The sequence below is a fragment of the Chlorocebus sabaeus genome, chromosome 16 (assembly GCF_047675955.1).
Source record: "Chlorocebus sabaeus isolate Y175 chromosome 16, mChlSab1.0.hap1, whole genome shotgun sequence".
Classification (NCBI taxonomy): Eukaryota; Metazoa; Chordata; class Mammalia; order Primates; family Cercopithecidae; genus Chlorocebus; species Chlorocebus sabaeus.
In genome coordinates, this window is record NC_132919.1 from 36,223,789 (window position 1) to 36,247,291 (window position 23,503).

General features: G+C 47.9%; 1 protein-coding gene across 1 annotated transcript in view; it reads left to right on the forward strand.

The window, feature by feature from the left end:
- Positions 1-23,503, forward strand: part of MYO19 (myosin XIX) — a 54,282-nt gene that overhangs the window by 19,862 nt on the left and 10,917 nt on the right. The window contains 13 exon segments of the mRNA XM_073004879.1: positions 1,799-1,912; positions 13,019-13,151; positions 13,828-13,897; positions 14,462-14,564; positions 15,285-15,381; positions 15,521-15,597; positions 17,885-17,975; positions 18,422-18,593; positions 20,199-20,272; positions 21,399-21,520; positions 22,138-22,251; positions 22,513-22,689; positions 23,045-23,197. Of these exon segments, the coding sequence (XP_072860980.1) occupies positions 1,799-1,912; positions 13,019-13,151; positions 13,828-13,897; positions 14,462-14,564; positions 15,285-15,381; positions 15,521-15,597; positions 17,885-17,975; positions 18,422-18,593; positions 20,199-20,272; positions 21,399-21,520; positions 22,138-22,251; positions 22,513-22,689; positions 23,045-23,197 (1,497 nt within the window).

Genomic DNA, 23,503 nt, shown 5'->3' on the forward strand with positions numbered 1-23,503 from the left:
GGTGCGATCTTGGCTCACCGCAACCTCTGCTTCCTGGGTTCAAGCAATTCTCCTGTTTCAGTCTCCTGAGTAGCTGGGATTACAGGCATATGCCACCACGCCCGGCTAATTTTGTATTTTTAGTAGAGATGGGGTTTCTCCATATTGGTCAGGCCGGTCTCCAACTCCTGACCTCAGGTGATCCGCCCACCTCGGCCTCCTGAAGTGCTGGAATTACGGGTGTGAGCCACCACACCCGGCCCTGTTTATTTTGAGACTGAGTTTCTCCCTGTCACCCAGGCTGGAGTGCAGTAGTGTGATCTCGACTCACCACAACCTCTGCCTCCAGGGTTCAAGCGATTCTCGTGCCTCAGCCTCCCAAGTAGCTGGGACTGCAGGCACCCACCACCATGCCCAGCTAATTTTTATATTTTTAGTAGAGATAGGATTTCACAATGTTGCCCAGGCTGGTCTCAAACTCCTGACCTCAAGTGATCCACCTGCTGTAGCCTCCCAAAGTGCTGAGATTATAGCCATGAGCCACCAAGTCCAGCAAAACTACCTTTTTTAGAAAAGAATGAAATTATACACGATAGGGATTGCCCTGGAAAATTCAGCATATGTTTATCTCTACTGAAGAAAGTAATTTATTCCTCTACTGAGAAAAGGATAAATTATTTGGGGTGGGCTGGTGGAGGTACAGACAGATAATGAGCTTGTTGGTGTAAAAGTGCATGATGCATTCAGGGAGAGGTGAGAGAAAACTTGCTGGCAGGAGGGAGGTCTTGGGGGCAAGAGGGAGTAGGTGAGAGCAGGAAGACGAGAAAGCCAGGGCTATTTGTGAAGAGTCTGAAGCACTATAGCAGGCAGAGAGAATCTGCAGAGCATCTTCATCCACGTAGAGGTGGGTCTGGGAACAGAACCCACTAGACGAATAATTACTCTGGGAGTTGGGTTCAAGAAGGTGAGACAGGAGGCAGATACAACAGTTGGAGGCTTTGTATCCCTCCAGGTGATAGGTGGCTGGGGTAAGGGCAGGTGTAGAGAGGAATGGCTCTGACACCATATGGAACAGTTGCCTTCTCCCTCAGCAAGCTGTGGGTAAGTGATCACTGCTGGCTGGGCTAGCTAGGCATTGTGTAGATGGCCTGGCCCTCCAGACGTTCATTCATGATGAAGTATCCAGTTGGAATCCAGGGGAAGTCTGTCCTGTGAGCCCTGTTGTCTGCCCTGCCTCCTCAAAGGTAAAAGCCAAGTCGCAGTCCCCTCTGTTTCCTCAGCATCCAGCTTGATTGATGCCTAGTACATTGAAGATCGCTAATAGTTGTTGACGAAAAGAAGAACAGTGGCTTTGGAATTTAAATCACATGGATATGTTTACTTGCTGAGTGGCCTTGAAAGGTTATTTAACTCCTGTGAACCTCACGTTCCTCATCTATAAAATAGGGTTATATTTCCAATTAGTGGACAGACTTCTTAGGCAGTAGTTTGTAAGAACTTTGCAAATTGCAAATTATAATAATATGAAGTAACAGGAATAAGGATAAGACAATTAAAGCAAGATAAAATGGGAGTATAAAGTGTTAATGTCATAAACTGGTAAAGGCTAGCACTGCTTCTAGGCTGAGAGAAGATGAGTGGGTAAAGCCAACATAGGGGTCCTAAAGTTGGGCCTAACACTGTGACATCCAGAAAATTTTTCTGAAGGAAGCATCCAACCACTGCTATTGGCAGCCTCCCCATCTCAGTCATCACTGGCTCAGTCATCATTGAAAAACAGGCATTCCCTCACATGACCTTTCACTCCTTGATGTTCCAGAAACTGAAGCCCCATGTGTTCACGGTGGGTGAACAGACCTACAGAAATGTCAAGAGCCTGATTGAACCAGTCAACCAGTCCATTGTTGTCAGTGGAGAGAGTGGCGCTGGAAAGGTAGGAAGACGTCTTTCTTGTCCTGTCAACTCATGATGGGCTGGGTGGGCAGGGAGGCAGGGGTCATTTCTTGTCCTCCCTTGTGGTGTTGTTTGCTGCCTAATCATTTCCAGATAGGCTGGCTGAAGCTGGGGTTGGTGCACAATGGTGAACTAGCACTGGGCCGGAAGTCAAGAGACAGGATTCCAATCCAGGCTCTACTGCTAGCTCTGCCATCGCCCTGGGTGAAATAGGAATGAAGCTTCCTTTCTAAGCCTTACTTTCTCATCGAAAGTCTCTCCCAGCTGTGACACCACTGGAAACAAAAGTCGGCTGCTGGGGATTCCAACATAGTGGTTAAGAGCACATCAGAAAAGTACTTAGCTTCTGCAAAACTCTCAGTTCTTCCACTTGTAAAATGGAAGGGAAGGGAGGACCAATACCTGACTCATAGGACTTCTGTGAGAGTTAAATGAGTCACTGTACATATGGCACCTGGTGGCATGCTTGGCATGTGGCAGTGCTCCTCCAAAGTAGCTGGGGTTCTTGTGGGAAAGGGTTTATTGGAGTAGACCACCTGAACCCTCTGGGTTGCCCATGGTGGCAAGGGCAGTGCATTGGGCCAGGTGTTGGGGGGGACAGAAGCTCCTGGTATGGCCACGTGGCCTCCTGGGTAGCACAATCACAACAGGTGAGACAGGATGTTGCACACAGATGAATGAGGAGTTACACAGCTGGTCAAAGGAGACTATTGGCCAAGGCCTTGCCACCTTCTTGACAAGCCTCACCCAGCTGCCTCGCCCTTTCCACAACACTTTTACCTTCATGAGGAACTCTTTGGACCATAAACTCCTCCTGTCTTCACATATGAGAATTGCTGAACACTGAGAACTTGCGAGGTTCTAGGCTTCTGGCTGGGCACTGAGGGGTGACAGGCGGAGGAACAGAGATGAAAAATGCAACATGTAGTTTTCAAGGGGCACTTAGTCCCCTGAGAGAGACAGACAAGGAAACAAAGACAGTAAGTTGCAGGGATGAGGTCTTGGACTTGGGTTAGGAGGGGATCTCTAGGAGCTATATAAAGGTTGCTAGTGAAGTGGCTGATGCCTTCTCAACAAAGCCTTCTCCCTCCAGAATTTCTCTGGGGAACTGAAGCTGAACCTGGCCCAAGACTCATCCAACCAGAGAGCTTGGTAACCCTTTATTGAGCAGCCACTGTAGCCCTGGGCTGGCCCTGGTTTATTTTCAAAAATTTATTTTTAATAGTAATGTAGTTACATAGTTCAAAAAATCAAGCAATACTGCAAGGCTTATAAAGAAAAACAGCAAACCTGCTCCTTTTATCTCAACCTTGTTCCGTCTCTCCAGATGCAGTTACTTGCACATCTTTTATCAGTTTGTTTGGGTGTTTCCATCCATATTTTTAAACTATTGCTTATATTGTTACTGACTTTTTGGTTTTAGACCTTATCTGTTCACTTCCTACTTTGATGAGGATTTAGCCTTTATTTCCCTGCCCTCAAAATACGTATTCTGTGTATAATTATTTCATAATTTTTAATTAAGTTAATAAGCAGTATTTACATGGTTATGGTGGTGTATATTCACAGCAGAGCCATATAATATACTATATATTTTGTATAATTTTTGTTTTCCCTCTGTTTTCTCTCTTTAGTTTAACAGTGGTGTACAAAAACTAAATCAGTGAAAAAGTGGGGCAAGTGAAATAAATAATAAATAATTGCCCCGTTTTTTTCACTTGTTTAGTTTTTATATACCATTATTAACTCATTACCAGACTTGTCACCAAATCTGGAAAACACCTGTCAAACTGGCAAGCAAATCAGGTTCTTTCATTGGAGATGCCCTTCCTAGAGTTCTCAGACTACATCTTTTCTTTCGTCTGGATTGGTGGCTACTGAGGGCTGCTGCCACACAGCTGTTGCATGGAAGCGTCTTTGCCTCTGCACATCCCCAGATTCCCATCTGTCCTAGGATAAATCTCCCATGGCAGGAGCTCATGGCTTTCTCTTTATTTTGTTTTTGTTTTTTGTTTTTTTTGAGACAGGGTCTCTGTCACCCAGGCTGGAGTGCAGCGGCACAATCTCAGCCCACTGCAACCTTCGCCTTCCCAGTTCCAATGATTCTCATGCCTCAGTCTCCCGATTAGCTAGGATTATAGATGCATAGCACCACAGCCAGCAAATTTTTTTTTTTTTTTTTTTTTTGAGACAGAGTCTTGCTCTGTCACCCAGGCTGGAGTGCAGTGGCGTGATCTTGGCTCACTATAAGCTCCGCCTCCCAGGATCACGCCATTCTCCTGCCTCAGCCTCCTGAGTAGCTGGGACTACAGGAGCCTGCCATCACACCTGGCACATTTTTTGTATTTTTAGTAGAAACAGGGTTTCACTGTGGTAGCCAGGATGGTCTTGATCTCCTGACCTCGTGATCCGCTTGCCTTGGCCTCCCAAAGTGCTAGGATTACAGGCGTAAGCCACCACGCCCAGTCTGCTAATTTTTATATTTTTAGTAGAGACAGAGTTTTGCCATGTTGGCCAGGCTGGTCTTGAACTCCTGGCCTCAAGCGATCTTCCCGCTTTGGCCTCCCAAAGTGCTGGGTTTATGGGCATGAGCCACCACACCTAGTCACCATGGCTTTCTTTTTCCTCATTTACTGCCTTGTTTTTTTTTTTTTTATGAACCATATTCTTTTTTTTTTTTTTTTTTTTTTGAGACCGAGTCTCGCACCGTCGCCTAGGCTGGAGTGCAATGGTGTGATCTCGGCTCAGTGCAGCCTCCGCCTCCTGGTTTCAAGCAGTTCTCTGCCTCAGCCTCCTCCCAAGTAGCTGGGATTATAGGTGCCTGCCACCCCACCTGGCTAATTTTTGTATTTTTAGTAGAGACGGGGTTTCACCATCTTGGCCAGACTGATCTTGAACTCCTGACCTCGTGATCCACCCACCTCGGCCTCCCAAAGTGCTGGGATTACAGGCGTGAGCCATTGTGCCCGGCCAAACCATATTCTTTAGTAGTTTCCTGAACAAGGTACATGGAGGACAAATTGTTGCACATCTGAAAATGTCTATTCTGCCTCAAATCTCATTGATATTTGAGATTTGACTGGGTTTTATAATTCCAGGTTAGAAATAACTTTCTTTCTGAATATAGAGATTTTCTTTTCTTTTTTTCTTTCTCTTTTATTTTCTTTTTTTCTTTTCTTTTTTTTTTTTTTTTTGAGATAGTATCTTGCTCTGTTGTCATGCTGGAGTGCAGTGGCACAGTCTCGGCTCACTGCAACCTCCGCCTCCCGGGTTCAAGCAATTCTCCTGCCTCAGCCTCCCGAGTACCCGGGACTGCAGGCATGCACCACCACGCCAAGCTAATTTTTGTATTTTTAGTAGAGATGGGGTTTCACCATGTTGGCCAGGATGATTGCAATCTCTTGACCTTGTATTGCGCCCACCCCGGCCTCCCAAAGTGCTGGGATTACAGGCGTGAGCCACTGTGCCTGGCTGAGGTTTTGTTTTCATATATTGCTGTTGAGAGTCCCAGTCCGTAATGGTGATTTTTTTTTTTTCCCCAAAAGCTTTTAGGTATTAAAATTCACAGTGCTGTGTTGTGATATGGCCTTTCTTCACTTATTAAGCTGGGTACCTTGTGTGGGTCTTTTTAACTTGGAAACTCAGTATTTTTGTATTATATCTAATAATTTCCTCCCCTGTTTTCTCCTTCTGGAACTTCTGTTAGGAAATTTCGTTAGTTGTCTAATATTCATATTTTTCTTACCTATCCTCCTTTCTCTTTATTATTTTAATCTTGTGGGAGATATTTACTTCTTTACCTTCCAATTCTTTGTAACTTTGAATATTTGTTAAAAATTTTAATTCTGAGTTCTAGTTTTTTTTCTAACGTTTATGATATTTGTCATTTCACGTAAAAGAGGCTTATGAAATAGTTAATGATCGTTGAGTATCTGTTCATATTTGAAAATAAGGCATTAAGCAACTGATTAGAATCTTTGTTTATGGACAAGATTGTCAACCAGTGGGGCCTCACTGTAGGTAGCTTTTTAAACTTGTGGGACCCTGAACAGCCATAACTTTTCCCATGAGCTTATTGGTGTGTCCAGAAAATTTTCCTCCAATCTCTGCAGCAGAGAGGTGGAAACTATAAAGAATCAAATGGAGATGGTAAAAATTTAAAACATGATAAATAATTCTTTAGGCTTATCAACAAACCAGACATGCAAAAGAATGCATTAGTGAACTTGACAGTTGGTGAATAGAAATTATCCAAATTGAAAAACAAAGAGAAAATTGCATCCAAGAACTGTAGTACAATATCAAATGGTCTGCCATATAATTGACCCTTGAACAATGCAGAGGTTAGGGGCACCAACTCACCACGCAGTTGAAAATTCTGCATATAGTTTAACTGCTGATTAACTACTGTTGACTGGAAACCTTACAAATAACATAACAGTACGTATTTTGTATGTTATATGTCTTATATACTGCATTCTTACAATAAAATAAGCTACAGAAGTGAAATTAAGAAAGTCATAAGGAAGGAATACTTTTACCACGTAAATGAAAGTGGATCCTCATAAAGGTCTTCATCACCGTCATCTTCACTTTGAGTAGGCTGAGGAGGAAGAGGACAGTCTTGCTTGGTCTTGCTGTCTCAGAGGTGGCAGAGGTAGTGGAAGTATAATAGAAGGGGAGGCAGGAGAGATTTATTGAAAAAAGGCCACGTATAAATGGACCCATGCAGTTCAAACACGTGTTGTGTTGTTCAAGGGTCAACTGTACTTGTAATTGGTGTCCTAGAAGTAGAGACAGGACATAGGTCAAAAGTAATATTTTTACAAAACTAACCAAAAATGCAAGCACAGATCCAAGAAGCTCAAAAAATACCAAGTAGAATGAATACAAAGAAAACACATTTAGGCACATTATGGTCAAAGTGCTGAAAACTAAATATAGGAAAAAAATCTTAAGGACCGGGTGCAGTGGCTCACGCCTGTAATCCAAGTACTTTGGGAGGCTGAGGCAGGTGGATCATTTGAGGTCAGGAACCTGAGACCAGTCTGGGCAACATGGCGAAATCCCGTTATTAAAAATACAAAAAATTAGCCGGGCATGGTGGTAGGTGCTTGTAATCCCAGCTACTTGGGAGCTGAAGCAGGAGAATTGCTTGAACCCAAGAGGAGGAAGTTGTAGTGAGCCAAGATCGTGCCACTGTACTCCAGCTTGGGTGACAGAGTGAAACTCTGTCACAAAAAAAAGGAAAAAAAAAAAATCTTACAGGAAGCCAGGAAAATAAATATTACATAAAAAGGAACAAAGATAAGAATGACAATAGGAATCTTGACAAAAACGGCAAAGCCCGCAGATAATAGTGACACTTTTAGAGTGCTAAAAGAAAAAGAAAAATCTGTCAACCTAGAATTCTCTTGCAAAAGTATTTTTCAGTAATGAAAGTGAAATAAAGACTTTTTCAGACAAATAGAAGTTGAGGGAATTCATTGTGTGCAGACCTGCACTGCAAGAAATGATAAAGGAAATTCTTTAGTCCAAAATAATATGAAAACCAGATAAATATTTGCATCTACACAAAGGGGTACATTTTAGCATCACAGATGTAAAATCTTTTTATTTTTTTGTCTTTTTAGAAGATAATCACTCTAAGGCAAAAATGGTAACAATGCTTATATGATAAAATGGAATCATTAAAATGCTGAATTTAATCGGAGGCAATAAAAGAAAAAAGGGAACTAAGATCACATGGAACAATTTAAAGAACAAGATGGTAGATTTAAACCCAGGCATAGGCCGGGCGCGGTGGCTCACGCCTGTAATCCCAGCACTTTGGGAGGCCGAGGCGGGCGGATCACAAGGTCAGGAGATCGAGACCACGGTGAAACCCCGTCTCTACTAAAAATACAAAAAATTAGCCGGGCGCGGTTGCGGGCACCTGTAGTCTCAGCTACTTGGGAGGCTGAGGCAGGAGAATGGCAGGAACCTGGCAGGCGGAGCTTGCAGTGAGCTGAGATCGCACCACTGCCCTCCAGCCAGGGGGACAGAGCGAGACTCCGTCTCAAAAAAAAAATAAAAAAATAAAAAATAAACCCAGGCATAGTGACAATTATGATAAATATAAGTGGTCTACTTGTGGATAAGTTCAAACTAAATGGATGGAAAGAAATATAACATCCTAACACACATAAAGGAAAGACGAAGTGGTTACATTAATATGGAACAAAGATTTTAGAACAAGCAGTATTACTAAGGATAAGATCAGACATTTCATAATGATAAATTCATCAAGAAAACAGTTCTAAAGAGGTGTGTACCTAATTACAGTTCGAAAATACATGAAGTAAAATCTATCATTGAAAGGAAGAATACGTAAAATCAAAACTACATTTTGAGGCCAGGCACAATGGTTCACGCCTGTAATCCCAGCACTTTGGGAGGTCAAGGCTGATGGATTGCTTAAGTTTTAGACCAGCCTGGTAAATGTGGGGAAAACCCATCTCTACAAAAAAATACAAAAATTAGCCAAGCATGGTGGCTTGTGCCTGTAGTCCCAGTTTACTCACAACAGGGCAAGCGAGACTCCGTCAAAAAAAAAAAAAAAAAAAGATTAAAACGACATAAGCTATGTTCCTTGACCTGAATAGAATTGAACTAGAAATAAATAACAAAGACACCTAGAAAGTCCTAAAACATTGGGAAATTAAACAACACACTTCTGGCCGGGCGCGGTGGCTCAAGCCTGTAATCCCAGCACTTTGGGAGGCCGAGACGGGCGGATCACGAGGTCAGGAGATCGAGACCATCCTGGCTAACACGGTGAAACCCCGTCTCTACTAAAAATACAAAAAACTAACCGGGCGAGGTGGCGGGCGCCTGTAGTCCCAGCTACTCGGGAGGCTGAGGCAGGAGAATGGCGTAAACCCGGGAGGCGGAGCTTGCAGTGAGCTGAGATCCGGCCACTGCAGTCCAGCCCGGGATGCAGAGCAAGACTCCGTCTCAAAAAAAAAAAAAAAAAAAAAAAAAAAAAACACACTTCTAAATATCCTATGGGTCAAAGATAAAATCACAATGATACTATAAAGAAAAAAAAAAGTGTGTGTGTGTGTGTGTGTGTGTGTGTGTGTGTGTGTATATCTCACTATGCCTGGGTTTAAATCTACCATCTTGTTATTTTTTATTTTTAATTTTTTAATTTTTTTAATTTTTTATTTTTTTGAGACAAGTGTCTCGCTCTGTCCCCCAGGCCGGAGTGCAGTGGCGTGATCTTGGCTCACCGCAAGCTCCGCCTCCCAGGTTCATGCCATTCTCCTGCCTCAGCCTCCCGAGTAGCTGGGACTGCTAGCCCGCCACCACGCCCAGCTAATTTTTGTATTTTTAGTAGAGACAGGGTTTCATCGTGTTAGCCAGGATGGTCTCTATCTCCTGACGTCGTGACCCGCCTGCCTCGGTCTCCCAAAGTGCTGGGATTACAGGCGTGAGCCACCGCGCCCAGCCCATCTTGTTATTTTTTAAATTGTTCCATGTGATCTTAGTTCCTTTTTATTTATTGCCTTTGATTAAATTCAGCATTTTAATGATGCCATGCTATCATATAAACATTGTTACCATTTTTGCCTTACAGTGATTATCTTCTAAAGAGACAGAGACAGATATATATATATATCTTTTTTTTTTTTTTCCTGAGATGGAATCTCACTCTGGCCCAGGCTAGAGTGTGGTGGTGTGATCTCAGCTCACTGCAACCTCCGCCTCCTGGGTTCAAGTGATTCTCCTGCCTCAGTCTTCCGAGTATCTGGGATTACAGGTGCCTGCCACCACACCTAGCTAATTTTTGTATTTTTAGTAGAAAGACTGTGTATTTTTAGTAGAGACGTTATAGTTTCATTGTGGTGGCCAGGCTGGTCTCAAACTCCTGGCCTCAAGTGATCTGTCACCTCGGCCTCCCAAATTGCTGGAATTGCAGGCGTGAGCCACTGCATCCAGCCTTTTCTGTAATTTCATTACCAAGTCGATATTAGAAAATATTTTGAACTAATAAAGCACAACATCTTCATTACCTTTTTTTTTTTTTTTGAGACAGTTTCGCTATTGTTGCCTAGGCTGGAGTGCAATGGCGCGAGCTCAGCTCACTGCAACCTCCGTCTCCCAGGTTCAAGCGATTCTCCTGCGTCAGTCTCCCTAGTAGCTGGAATTACAGGTGATACCATGACACCCAGCTAATTTTTGTATTATTAGTAGAGACAGGGGTTTCACCATGTTTGTGAAGGCTGGTTTTGAACTCCTGACCTCAGGCAATCCACCTGCTTCAGCCTCCCATAGTGCTGGGATTACAGGCATGAGCCATTGCACCTGGCCTCATTACCTTATTTAACCTTAATTACCTCCCAAAGATCCCATCTCCAAATGCAGTCACATTGGGAGTGAGGGCTTCAAAATATGGATTTGAAGGGAACACAGTTCAGTCTGTGGCACACCTTAACAAGCTAGAGGAGAACAAAATAAACTCAAAGTATGCAGAAGAAGGGAAAAAGTGAAGATGAATGAAATAGAAAAAAATTTAATGAAATAAAAGACTTTTCTCTGAAAAGATGAATAAAATGATAACTCTCCCTGGGTGCAGTGGCTCACACCTGTAATCCCAACTTTGGGAGGCCAAGGCGGGTGGATCACCTGAAGTCAGAAGTTAGAGACCAGCCTGACCAACATGGTGAAAGCCTGTCTCTACTAAAAATACAAAAATTAGCTGGGTGTGGTCATGAGCGCCTGTAATCCCAGCTCCTCAGGAGGCTGAGGCAGGAGGATCACTTGAACCCAGGAGGGAGAGGTTGCAGTGAGCTGAGATCATGCCACTGCACTCCAGCCTGGGCAACAGAGCAAGACTTTGTCTCAAAAAGAAAAAAAAATGGTAACTCTCTAGTCAGACTTATAAAAAGAGAAAAAAGATGTAAATCAGCTATATCAGGAATGAAAGAGTAGACATCACTACAGATCTTACAGTAATATTTTGAATAACTTTATGTCAATAAATTACCTGATTTCGATGAAATGGAGAAAGAGTTTGAAAAACAGAAAATGCTGAAGATCACACAAGAAGAAAAAGAACCTGAATAGCCCCTATTTCTGAAAGAAATTGAAGTCATAGTTAAAAGCCTTCCCACAGAGAAAACTCTTGGCCCTGGTGGCTTCACTTGTGAATTCTACCAAACATTTAAGGAAGAAATGTTACCAGTTCTACATAAATTCTTTCAGAAGATAGAAACATCTCTGATCCCAAAAAAAAATCTAAAGAATCTGCAAAGTAAGTTGCCACCTTACTACAACTAAAAAGTTGTAGAGCATTTAGTGAGGTGATAGGATACAAGGTCAGTATGTAAAGATTAAGTGTATTTCTATATCCTAGCCACAAACAATTAGAAGTTAAAATGAAAGTATACCTCACTTCAACTGATTAAGAACAAAAGAGTATGAATTTTTTTTTTTTTTTTTTTTTTTTTTTTTTTTTTTTGAGGCGGAGTTTCACTCTGTCGCCCAGGCTGGAGTGCAGTGGCCGGATCTCGGCTCACTGCAAGCTCCGCCTCCCGGGTTCACGCCATTCTCCTGCCTCAAGACTCCCGAGTAGCTGGGACTACAGGCGCCCGCCACCTCGCCCGGCTAGATTTTTGTATTTTTTAGTAGAGACGGGGTTTCACCGTGTTAGCCAGGATGGTCTTGATCTCCTGACCTCGTGATCCGCCCGTCTCGGCCTCCCAAAGTGCTGGGATTACAGGCTTGAGCCACCGCGCCCGGCCGAATTTTTTTTTTTTTTTTGAGACGAAGTCTCGCTCTGTCGCCCAGCCTGGAGTGCCGTGGCGTGATCTCCGCTCACTGCAGGCTCCGCCTCCCGGGCTCACGCCATTCTCCTGCCTCAGCCTACAGGCGCCCGCCACCACGCCCGGCTAATTTTTTTGTATTTTTAGTAAAGACGGGGTTTCACCATGTTAACCAAGATGGTCTCGATCTCCTGACCTCGTGATCCACCCTCCTCGGCCTCCCAAAGTGCTGGGATTACAGGCGTGAACCACCGTGCCCAGCCGAGAGTATGAATTTTAAAATTAGAATACTTGGGGCCAGGTGTAGTGGCTCACGCCTGTAATCCCAACACTTTGGGAGGCTGAGGTGGGCGGATTACGAGGTCAGGAGCTCGAGACCAGCCTGACCAACATGGTGAAACCCCGTCTCTACTAAAGATACAAAAAATTAGCCAGGTGTGGTGGCGCGTACCTGTAATCCCAGCTGCTCAGGAGGCTGAGGCAGGAGAATCGAACTCAGGAGGCAGAGGTTACAGTAAGCTGAGATTGTGCCATTGCACTCCAGCCTGGGAGACAGGCCGAGACTCTGTCTCAAAAAAAAAAAAAAATTAGACTGCTTGGTTATAAATTGGAGCCCTGTCATTAAGTAGATGCATGGTCTTTAATAAGTTTTTAAATTTCTGTGCTTTGGTTTCATTATTTTATAAACAATTGTATAGTCACACCTTTGCAGAGTTTGCAAAAAAACATACACAGAAAGCCTCGATAGCTCAGTGTCTGTCACAGAGCTGGGAGAAACAGATGTATACCACCATTTTACAAACACAGGTAGAGGAAGTGCTTTGCCCGAGGCCAGGGTTGAATTCTGCCTTCACCCATTTTGTCAGCAACACGCTGGTGGAGAAGGAAGCTCTGGTGGCCGGGCGCAGTGGCTCAAGCCTGTAATCCCAGCACTTTGGGAGGCCGAGACGGGTGGATCACGAGGTCAGGAGATCGAGACCATCCTGGCTAACACGGTGAAACCCCGTCTCTACTAAAAAATACAAAAAACTAGCTGGGCGAGGTGGCGGTCGCCTGTAGTCCCAGCTACTCGGGAGGCTGAGGCAGGAGAATGGCGGGAACCTGGGAGGCGGAGCTTGCAGTGAGCCGAGATCCGGCCACTGCACTCCAGCCTGGGTGACAGAGCAAGACTCCGTCTCAAAAAAAAAAAAGAAAGCTCTGGTGGGCACTGTTTTCAGGCAGGCTCAGAAGTGGGCAGGAACATAGATACAGGTCCCACAGGGCTGTTTCTGCCACAGACATGGACGTCTCGCTGCCTAATGAAGTTCTATGCTGTGGTGGCCACCTCACCCGCATCTTGGGAGACCCACAAGATTGCAGAGAGGATAGAACAGAGGATCCTGAACTCCAACCCTGTCATGGAGGCTTTTGGTGAGCTCAGGCTCCTTTGCACAGTATCTCAGTCCCATTTCCTCTGGGGTTTTCCGCCTTCCAGGGAGAGGGGCAGTGCTTTGAGATCCTCTCTTGGGTGGGGTTGGAGGATGAGTGTATCCTTCACTGCCTCAGATCCCCAGCCTACTCCCTGGTACTCCTCGGCATCATTCTAGCAGAGGTGATGTCATTCAGTCCTCTTCTCGCTCCAGCCTAGGCACACGTAACAGTCGTGCTGGAGAAGACCTGGTGGCTTAGCTCGTCCAAATTCTATCTTTCTATCCAGTTTCTTCATGGTTCAAAGAAGGGCACTTGTCGTGGGATACAAGGCGATTAGTGTTTGTGTTGGCACTGGAACCCAGATTGCCTTCCTATCTAAAGTCAATAATGACAGCTGATTGTTTTTGACCTTTCCCTTCAATGAAGACAGTCCCTGACTGCCTAGGCGTGCTCATTCCAATTTCTTGCCAGGAAGTTCTTCTGACTCCCCTGACTCCCACTTGCTAAAGCATGAGGGCCCATTTTCTAGTGCTGTCCCCTATGACATGAAAACCAACAAAGGGGCCTTTAGGTGACTTGAGCACAGGAACATGACCTCCAGAGACCTGCAGCCACTTTGGCTTATGAGGACTCTGCAAACCCAGGGGAGTGAAATAAACATTGGTGTGATCTGTAGGGAATGCGTGTACACTGAGGAATAACAACAGCAGTCGCTTTGGAAAGTTCATCCAGCTCCAGCTGAACAGGTAATAGCTGCTGTCGCCCTGGCTAGTGGGAGGATGGGATTGAGGCGGTTGAAAGTGGCTGGGGTGGTATCTGGCCTGGGCCACCCATATGGGCAAAAACCCTGCTCCTCCAGATGATTGCCCTTTACCTCAGGTGTGAGCTCTGAGGGTGATCTTTGCACCTGGAGAACTATAGCTCCTTTCCCTCTGGGATACCCTGGGGCAGTGCGCTTATTCAGGCCTGGGTTCCTCCTGGCTTCTACTCTTGCTCAGAGACTTCTAGCTAAATTGCCACCTCTTTGGACCATATCCCTGAGCTTGAAGCTGGGACTTCGACTCCTGTCTTGGGGTAGAGCAAAGTGATGTGCAGAGACCTTGGCCCTGCCAACCTGAGCTCGATGCAGGGGAATATTCCAGGACACCTAAGGACATTCTGAGTGGTCCCCACCCCTCAATGCCCATTGGCTAAGTGGAAGAGCTTGGAGGGGATTTGCCAGGTGGCAGGCAATCTGGCACACCCAAATTGCCAGACATGGCTGTGGAATAAATGGGCAACTAACGAGCTCTGGTCTGTGTGTGCCCCAGGGCTCAGCAGATGACTGGAGCCGCAGTCCAGACCTACCTCCTAGAGAAAACTCGAGTGGCCTGCCAGGCTTCTAGTGAGAGGAACTTCCACATCTTCTATCAGGTTTGTGCAAAGTGGAGCCCACAGCCCCCCAGATGCAGGGCAGGGATGGGTCCGTGTCTTTCAACCCCCCGACCCCCAGAATGCTCCATGCCTAGCTCCTTCACCTAGCTTTTGATGGAGCCACCACTTTCTTCTGCAGACTTGATGTGCAACACTTCTGCCTCACACTGTGCCTTGACTTCCAGCACAGTTGTGGCCTGGGGGCATGTTTTACCTCTCCATCAGACCAGAAGGTCCTTGAGGCTGGGACTGTATCTCTAGAGTGGAAGCTGTGTCACCCTTATCATTCTAAGGGCTCTCCTATAACGGCATCTGTCTCTAACAGAATAAGGGCTTCCCTAGAGTTGTACCTTTTCCATCAGACTGGGAGTCCTGCAAGGCATGGATAAGATGTCTCCCTTACTCTCAGAATCGGAGCATGCTTAGGTGATAAGTATGCCTCCCGAGTCAAGACAAGGGGCTCCCTGGGCAGGAGGTGTCCTTTCTTCATCAGACTGCAGGTTTCCCCAGAGCAGGGTTCTTTTGCATCAGGTTGGAGACATCGAGGACTATGTTGACGGCATCTTTTGCCCCCGTACCTGCCCTGGGCTCTCTGCAGGGACCTCTGAGCCTTGTGATGTTGCTACCATCTCTTACTCCTCTCATCCCAGTCCCATGCTTATGCAGGTCTGGGCTTTTCTCAGACCCTCTACCCAGCCTCCCACCTACCCTTCTCCACAGATTTGCAAAGGAGCCAGTGAGGACGAGAGGCTCCAGTGGCACCTCCCTGAGGGAGCTGCCTTCTCCTGGCTGCCCAACCCAGAGAGGAGCTTAGAAGGTAAGGGGAGCCCCATCCAGCACCTTGCGCTGGCCCAGCATCACATACCCACTCTGTACAGAGCCTGCCTCCCTCACATCTTGCTGCTGCTGCTGACCTCTGGCCCTGACAGTGGGCTGTGACTTGGATTCTTTTTCAGAGGATTGTTTTGAGGTGACCAGAGAGGCCATGCTCCATTTGGGCATTGACACCCCTACCCAGAACAACATCTTTAAGGTCAGAAGAAAAGCCGTGCCATTTGTGTTTGGGAGAGATGATGGGCAGCCCCTTTCATAGAGCCCTTCCCTGGACTTGGAGTTGGTCTTTCCCTTAGCATCTAGGACTTTGGGCCCCTCTGTGCTACCTCCAAGGAATCAGCCACCTCTCTGTTCTGCTGAGGCTGGAGACCAGGTGGTGGGGTGGCCAGGTAATAAGGAACAGTGATGCATACACAGTGCTAAGAGTACAGAATGCAGTAAGTGATCCATGGGGGCAGAGAGCAAGGTCCTGGATCATCAGAAGAGAGAACTAGTGCTACCGCTCACTTGTCTAGTACATTAAAACTTACAAGTCATGTTCACACCTCTCTGCTCACTTAGTTTTTTCAACAGTCCTCTGTGTGTGTTTATTTCCCTTTATGCCTGAGAAAACCAGAGAGGTAAAGTGACGTGCCCAAGGTCAGATACCACTAAGTGGTGATACAGAGTACCGGACATATTAATTCCAAACTCCCACTCTCTCTGTCTTCCCCCTACCTGTGCCCCATCGTCCTCTGGTACATGAGACTGACCCAAGTGAGCTGGGCTCCTCTCAGCCACACTAAGCGGGCCTCCCTTCTGTCTTTGCTGACAGAGCTGACTGCCTTCTCTGATCTTCCTCACCCTCTAGAGCAGCAGGAGGGGATAGATAGGATGGGCTGGCAGTCGAGACAGGGATGCTACTGCAGGGAGGTGGCAATGCAGTGGAAAGTGACCCTTACCTGCAGATGGGAGCTGCTCAGACACTGCCAGGTAAGAGCTTCACAAAAGGACAGCACCTGGGGACAAGCCCAGGATAAGTGGACAACACTGGGAGTCAGAGCAGGAGTGCTTTGGGGGTGGCATGACCCTCTGCTACAGCCCTTCTGCCTGGTGGACATGGCAGTCTTCTGGAGCAAGTTGTGGCCGGAAGACCAGTAGCACACGGAGGAGCCCTGCCTGGGACCATACAGGAATGGTGGGTAGGGTCCCTGTGTCAGGTCTGAGGTTGGTTTGTTGTTGTTGTTGTTGTTGTTGTTGTTGTTTTGAAATGGAGTTTCGCTCTTGTTGCCCAGGCTGGAGTGCAGTGGCACAATCTCAGCTCACTGCAACCTCCTCCTCCCAGGTTCAAGTGATTCTCCTACCTCAGCCTCCCAAGTAGCTGGGATTACAGGCATGTGCCACCACACCCAGCTAATCGTGTTTGTGTGTGTGTGTGTGTGTGTGTGTGTGTGTGTGTGTGTGTATTTTTAGTAGAGATGGGGGTTCACCATATTGGCCAGGCTGGCCTTTTTTTTTTTTTTTTTTTTTTGAGACTCTGTCGCCTGGGCTGGAGTGCAGTGGCTGGATCTCAGCTCACTGCAAGCTCCGCCTCCCGGGTTTACGCCATTCTCCTGCCTCAGCCTCCTGTGTAGCTGGGACTACAGGCGCCCGCCACCTCACCCAGCTAGTTTTTTGTATTTTTTAGTAGAGACGGGGTTTCACTGTGTTAGCCAGGATGGTCTCGATCTCCTGACCTCGTGATCCACCCGTCTCGGCCTCCCAAAGTGCTGGGATTACAGGCTTGAGCCACCGCGCCCGGCCCAGGCTGGTCTTAAACTTCTGACTTCAAGTGATCCACCTGCTACAGCCTCCCAAAGTGCTGGGATTATAAGCATGAGCCACCATGCCTAGCTGGGTCTAAGGGTTTTGAAGTTGCTGGGCATTGGCAGCGTGAGAGGAGCTTCTGTCTATAGCCCCTGGGGGCTTGTCTGTCTGGAACGCTGAGTGCAAAGGCAAAGGGGCACCCATCACACACAGACTAAGGTCACGGTTATTCCAGCAGGCTCAGCTCTCAGAAGCCTAGCAGTGGGAAAGGGCTCAAGGAAGCAGAAACAAGCCTCCAGCAGGCACACAGAAGCAGCCCTGCCCCCAGCCACCAGTCTATTCCTAGAGAGCAGGGGTCAGAGAGATAGAGGGTGGGCAGGCATGGGGGCCCACGGGCTGCCCCAGGAGACATCTGAAGTCAGCCTAGATTCTCATCCCGCCTTTCCCCTCAGGAAGCATGTGTCCTCAGTCTCATCTCTATCACAGGTAGTGGCATAGCACATACCTTACAGGTTGTTGAAAAGATGCAATGAGGCAGTGCATGTAACTTGTATACAATTGTGCCTGGCAGAGATGGGCACACTTGGGCCATGATCGGGAACTGCCCTTCTGCTGTGATTGTACTCAGCAGAACGGCTCTTCCCAGAGTAGGCCCAGCTCACGCCCTCTCCTGCTCCCAACCATCCTTTTCTTCCCCCCAGGTCCTAGCTGGACTGCTGCACCTTGGCAATATCCAATTTGCTGCCTCCGAGGATGAAGCCCAGCCCTGCCAGCCAATGGATGATGCCAAGTGTGAGGGGCAAGGGTGTGGGATAGGGCAGGCCCTTTCTGGAAGGTCACCAGCATTGCTGGGGTTGGGTGCAAGGCCGGATGGTGAAAATTGGAATCTGATGCCCTTGCTTAAGCCACCCACTGTAGGGCCTGGCCCTGGATCATTTACTCCTCACCCTGTCTGGTGAGGCAGACAGTATTGTCCCCATCTTAAAGATGAGAAAATGGGTCAGAGGTTTGTAAAGTGATTTGTCCCATACGCAGCAGCATGACTGGTACATGGAAGTGCTGGGTTTGAGTTCTGACTGCCGCTTATGGAGTCCTTTGGTGAGTCACTTCACTGATCAGAACTTAGGTTTCTTCTGTCCAGTTGGGCAAGTCATGGTCCCGCTGTGATGACTTCACAGTGCCTCATGAAGAGGACTGGATGGAGAGTGATTTGCCTAAAGAGGATTCGCCCCTCCCAGGCTCTGTCAGGACGGCATCGTTGCTGCTGGGGCTCCCAGAGGACGTGCTGCTGGAGACGGTGCAGATTAGAACCATCAGGGCGGGAAGGCAGCAGCAGGTGTTCCGGAAGCCCTGCACCCGAGCCGAGTGTGACACCCGCAGAGACTGCCTGGCCAAACTAATCTACGCGCGGTGAGCAGTTACTCTGGCCTCTGCCCTCCCAACAGGTGCTCTTCCTGTCCGTGGTTGGGCCAGACAACATCAGGCAATAGGCACAGGCCCAGGGTGGGGGATAAGACAGACTGGTTCCTCTCCCTGCTCCTCAAACCCCTGGACACAGCAGGGCCCGGCTCCCAGGTATTCCCCAAGTAGCGCCTGTGGCCTCTTTCTGAGTGGGAAAGTTGCTACATTCCTGACCAGGATTCAGCTCATTATTAAAGTTCAGGAGCCTGCTTTAGCCTCAGCAAAGTGAAGAAAGCCTCAGCTCTTTGCTGGCAAAGCAGGCCCCAAAGGTGATCTAGAACTTTCGCAGTTCCATCTTCAGATCCTTGGATGAATGGGCCTCTCTGTCTCTCCCTGTGCCCTTGTACATCACCTAGGAGTTTGATAGATTGTGGTAAAGCCAGAAGCTCATCCCACAGCCTGTAGCATAGTGGTGGAGGTGGGGTCCTGCCCTTTTCTGGTAGGTTACATGGGTACCTCCACCCTCTGGCCATGTGGTTAAGGATGATTTCTCGCTTTGAGTTCTGAGATTCTTCAGCAGGCCTTCTAAGGGCTTCAGGAGCCTATAATCCTCTGAGATGAGCCAGAATGGGTATATGTGTGTGCATATGCACATGAGACCTTGGGCACCTTTCTGAGGAGAGGGTCCCCTGCTTTCATAAATGCCACAAAGAGCCAAGAGCCTGAGAAGCTCTGCTGGGGGAACAAGATCGTCTGAGTTGAAAATGGCCCAGGGCACCTGGGGCCAGATTAAATCCATTTCAGCAAGAGACTAGTTACCACTGCCTCAAAGCTAATTTCAGGTCACAATTTGAGGTCAAAGACTTTTAAAGCCTTTGCCTACAAGTCACTACAAGATGAGCAGATAAAGTGTGATGAACACAGATAGAGTGAGCTTCTGACCACAAGACGTTTGCACAGCCCCTGTTGCAAAAAGAGCCAGTTTATTTACTGAAGTGAAAAAAGTTGCAGAGCAATTACTTTAAGTAAAATTGTGAGGAAGAAACCCCTGTATAGTGTTGTACGTGTCAGCATCTTGTGTGGTAGCCTCATCTTCTCTGGGCTGGGGCCAGTTCTAGAGTGGAGGATGCCATTGTTGACCTCAGGACTGGGGGCCCACTTGTGCAGAACTGCATCGGGGGCTATGGTGGGGCCTTGAGCTCTGGGCTCCACAGGTAGAGTTTTGCAGGAGTGTTCAATGAACTCAGTTATTTACAAACCAAACCCAGGCCCATCTGCCCCTTCCCAAGACACTAACTGGGTCTCGAACCACGTGACTGATATAGACCCATTCCCTGCCCAGCCTAGGAGTTGAGCTTGTCCTGTGCTCAATCTTCCCAGAAGGACATGCCAGGTTTGTGTGTACCTGGGAACATGCATGCCCATAGCCTTCATCTGTAGTAGGTCAAGACGTGATGGGCTGGAAGCAAGAGGAGAAGATTTGGCCTCTGACCTGTCAGGCTTAGAATACAAGGGCCCTCCAGGTTGTAGCACCCTGACTGGGGGAGCAATTTTACCACCCCTTTGACTCAGCCAGACCCTCTCTCACCAGAGTCCACTCTCTTCCCCCAACAGGCTGTTTGACTGGCTGGTATCAGTGATCAACAGCAGCATCTGTGCAGACACCGACTCATGGACCACTTTCATAGGTAGCAAGGGCTCACTGTGCTGGGAGCACTCCAGAAAAAGAGCAATAAAGCTCTGGATGGAGAGGCAGGAGCGCTGGATCCACTGTGTGACTCTGGGCAGCTCCTTTCCCTTTTTTGTACCCGTGTCTCCTCTTGCATCTGCCTGCCAGCATAGGGCAAGATCTCTGCTCTCCTGCACCCGCATCTGAGCAGTCCATAACTCTCCAGACAGGCTCAACAATGCCTTATCTGAAAGAGCCCTTTTTCTCCCCAGAGACCCAGCTCTAATTACAGGAGAGTAGTGGGGGATGGAGGAAAGAGCTGAATTAGAGGGACCTTGGAGGCTGGCACAGTGGCTCACATCTGTAATCCCAACATTTTGGGAGGCCAAAGCAGGAGGATCACTGGAGTCCAGAAGTTGGAGACCAGCCTGGGCAATATAGCAAGACCCCATCTCAGAAGAGTTAGCCAGGCATGGTGCTACATGCTTGTAGTCACAGCTACTCAGGAGACCGAGGTGGGAGGATCACTTTAGCCTAAGAGTTTAAGGCTTCTGTGAGCTGTGATAACACCACTGCACTCCAGCCTGGGCAACAGAGCAACACCCTATCTCAGGGGAAAAAAAAAGAAGGGACATAGAGGACATGACTGAGGGAGGTCAACACAGTTATAACTCTAGGTGGGACAGTCAGTTATAGGACGAAATAAAGCTTAAAGGTACCAGTGCAGTTTGCTCATGGAATGGTGGAATTCTAGGCACCAAATTGGCTGGTGAGACCAATGCCCTCCAAACTAGATTTAACAGAAAATGTTGCCTGGAGCTTGGTTTCCTCACAGGAGGTGCCTATCAGAACCAGAAAATTCAGACTCAAAAATGGGCCCAATGCTCTGCGCTGTCTTCACACTTCATTTGGGTTTCCTGCCTGCTCTGAGTTCTACAGGGGAATGGGGTGGAGATGAGAGCCACCTTGGGTAGAGCATGGGGAAGGTATGTTCTGCCCACCACGGATGTCATGCTCACCTCAGCCTCATGCCCAGGCTGCCAAGTATAAGGCATTGACAGGGCCCAGGCACCCTGGGTTCCTTGGTCCCGTATCCGCCATCTGCTCCTTGCAGTGGCCCCATGGGTTCTCTGCCATCCTCCCAGGCCTGCTGGATGTGTATGGATTTGAGTCATTTCCTGACAACAGTCTGGAACAGTTGTGCATCAACTACGCCAATGAGAAGCTGCAGCAGCACTTTGTGGCTCACTACCTAAGGGCCCAACAGGTGAGGGATGGGGTGAGCAGGGGGCAGGTCCTTCTTTTGGATCCTCAATCCCTTCCTGACCTTCCAGCCCCAGTCCAGGTTCTGATTAGAAGCTTTTGTTCCTTCTTATTTTATTTTATTTTATTTTATTTATTTATTTATTTTTTTTTGAGACGGAGTCTTGCTCTGTCACCCAGGCTGGAGTGCAGTGGCCGGATCTCAGCTCACTGCAAGCTCCGCCTCCCGGGTTCCTGCCATTCTCCTGCCTCAGCCTCCCCAGTAGCTGGGACTACAGGCGCCCGCCACCTCGCCCGGCTAGTTTTTTGTATTTTTAGTAGAGACGGGGTTTCACTGTGTTAGCCAGGATGGTCTTGATCTTCTGACCTCGTGATCCGCCCGTCTTGGCCTCCCAAAGTGCTGGGATTACAGGCTTGAGCCACCGTGCCCGGCCTTCTTATTTTATTTTTAACTGATTAATAATAATTGCACATATGGAGTACAATGTAATGTTTTGATATACTTTTGTTTATTTGATGCTGTTCTGGAATATGCTGTGGTACCGAGGCCAGCCATGGGTGGCTCGTCAGGACATCAGACCACAGCTGCCTTCTCCCACCCCATCCCACCTTGTTCTTTAGGAGGAATATGCAGTTGAGGGCCTGGAGTGGTCATTTGTCAACTACCAGGACAACCAGGCCTGTTTGGATCTCATTGAGGGGAGCCCCATCAGCATCTGCTCCCTCATAAATGAGGTGGGGAGGTCAGCTAATGAGCCAAGCACCAGAGTTGGCCTTTGGGTTTTCTGGAGCCTTCGTGATTGTCCTGTTTCCTCTCTGTGCCTCTCTCCTCCCAGTTTGCCAAATAGATCTGCTAACTGCTATATTTCCTCCCTGTTAGGGACACTATGATGCCTGTGTGATGTCTGCTGTCATGGGGGCCACAGGGTGGGGACAGTGAGGGTTGTGGTGAGACACTGTCGTTTTGGTGGCTGACCCCTTGTTCCCATCCCACAGGAATGCCGCCTCAATAGACCAAGCAGCGCAGCCCAGCTCCAGACACGCATTGAGACTGCCCTAGCAGGTAGCCCCTGCCTGGGCCACAATAAGCTCAGCCGAGAGCCCAGCTTCATTGTGGTGCATTATGCGGGGCCTGTGCGGTACCACACAGCAGGCCTGGTGGAGAAAAACAAGGTACGAGCTGGGCCGTGCCCTGTGGGGCCTGTGAGAAACGAGATGCTGGGTCTTTGCTATGCAGACATAGTAGTTTCCCATCGTGAGTCCTTTCTCTCCTGAACCTCCTCCCAGAATCCAGAATCACCATCTTGGGCCCACCTGCCTGAGGTCTCCACTAATCAAGCATGACCTGCCTGGAGATCACCCTTGTTAGACTGGGTCTCCAGGTCTCTGGTCGTCCCGGGGGCCTTCTCTTGGACTTGGGCCCTGTCCTACCTGGAAGCCCTGTCATCTGCGACTTGGGTGGGCAGTGGATGGCTCTGGGCAGAAGCTCCACCTGCCCTCACCTGCTGCTCTTGCCATTTCTCAACAGGACCCTGTCCCACCTGAGCTGACCAGGCTCCTGCAGCAATCCCAGGACCCCCTGCTCATGGGGCTGTTTCCTACTAACCCCAAAGAGAAGACCCAGGAGGAACCCTCTGGCCAGAGCAGGAACCCTGTGTTGACTGTGGTATCCAAGTTCAAGGTGGGTCTAATGTGCTGATGGGAAGTGCTTGCTTCACTCTGCAGTCTCACGAATATTTATTGAGCACCTGCCAGGATCGGTGCTGTTTGCTGGGGAGCAGTGACAAGTCAAGTAGATGTGGTCCCAGTTCCCTGGAGTTTATACTTCAGTGTGGAAGACAGAAATAGTAGACAGATAGGCTATCAGGTATATGATGGGAAGCCTAGGGGCCCATGGGGGCACTATGCAGCCTCTCACCCTCTGCCAGTGGGGTGCTCACGGGCAGAGGATCAGCTACATGAGCTTCTTTGACCTGGCTCATCCCAA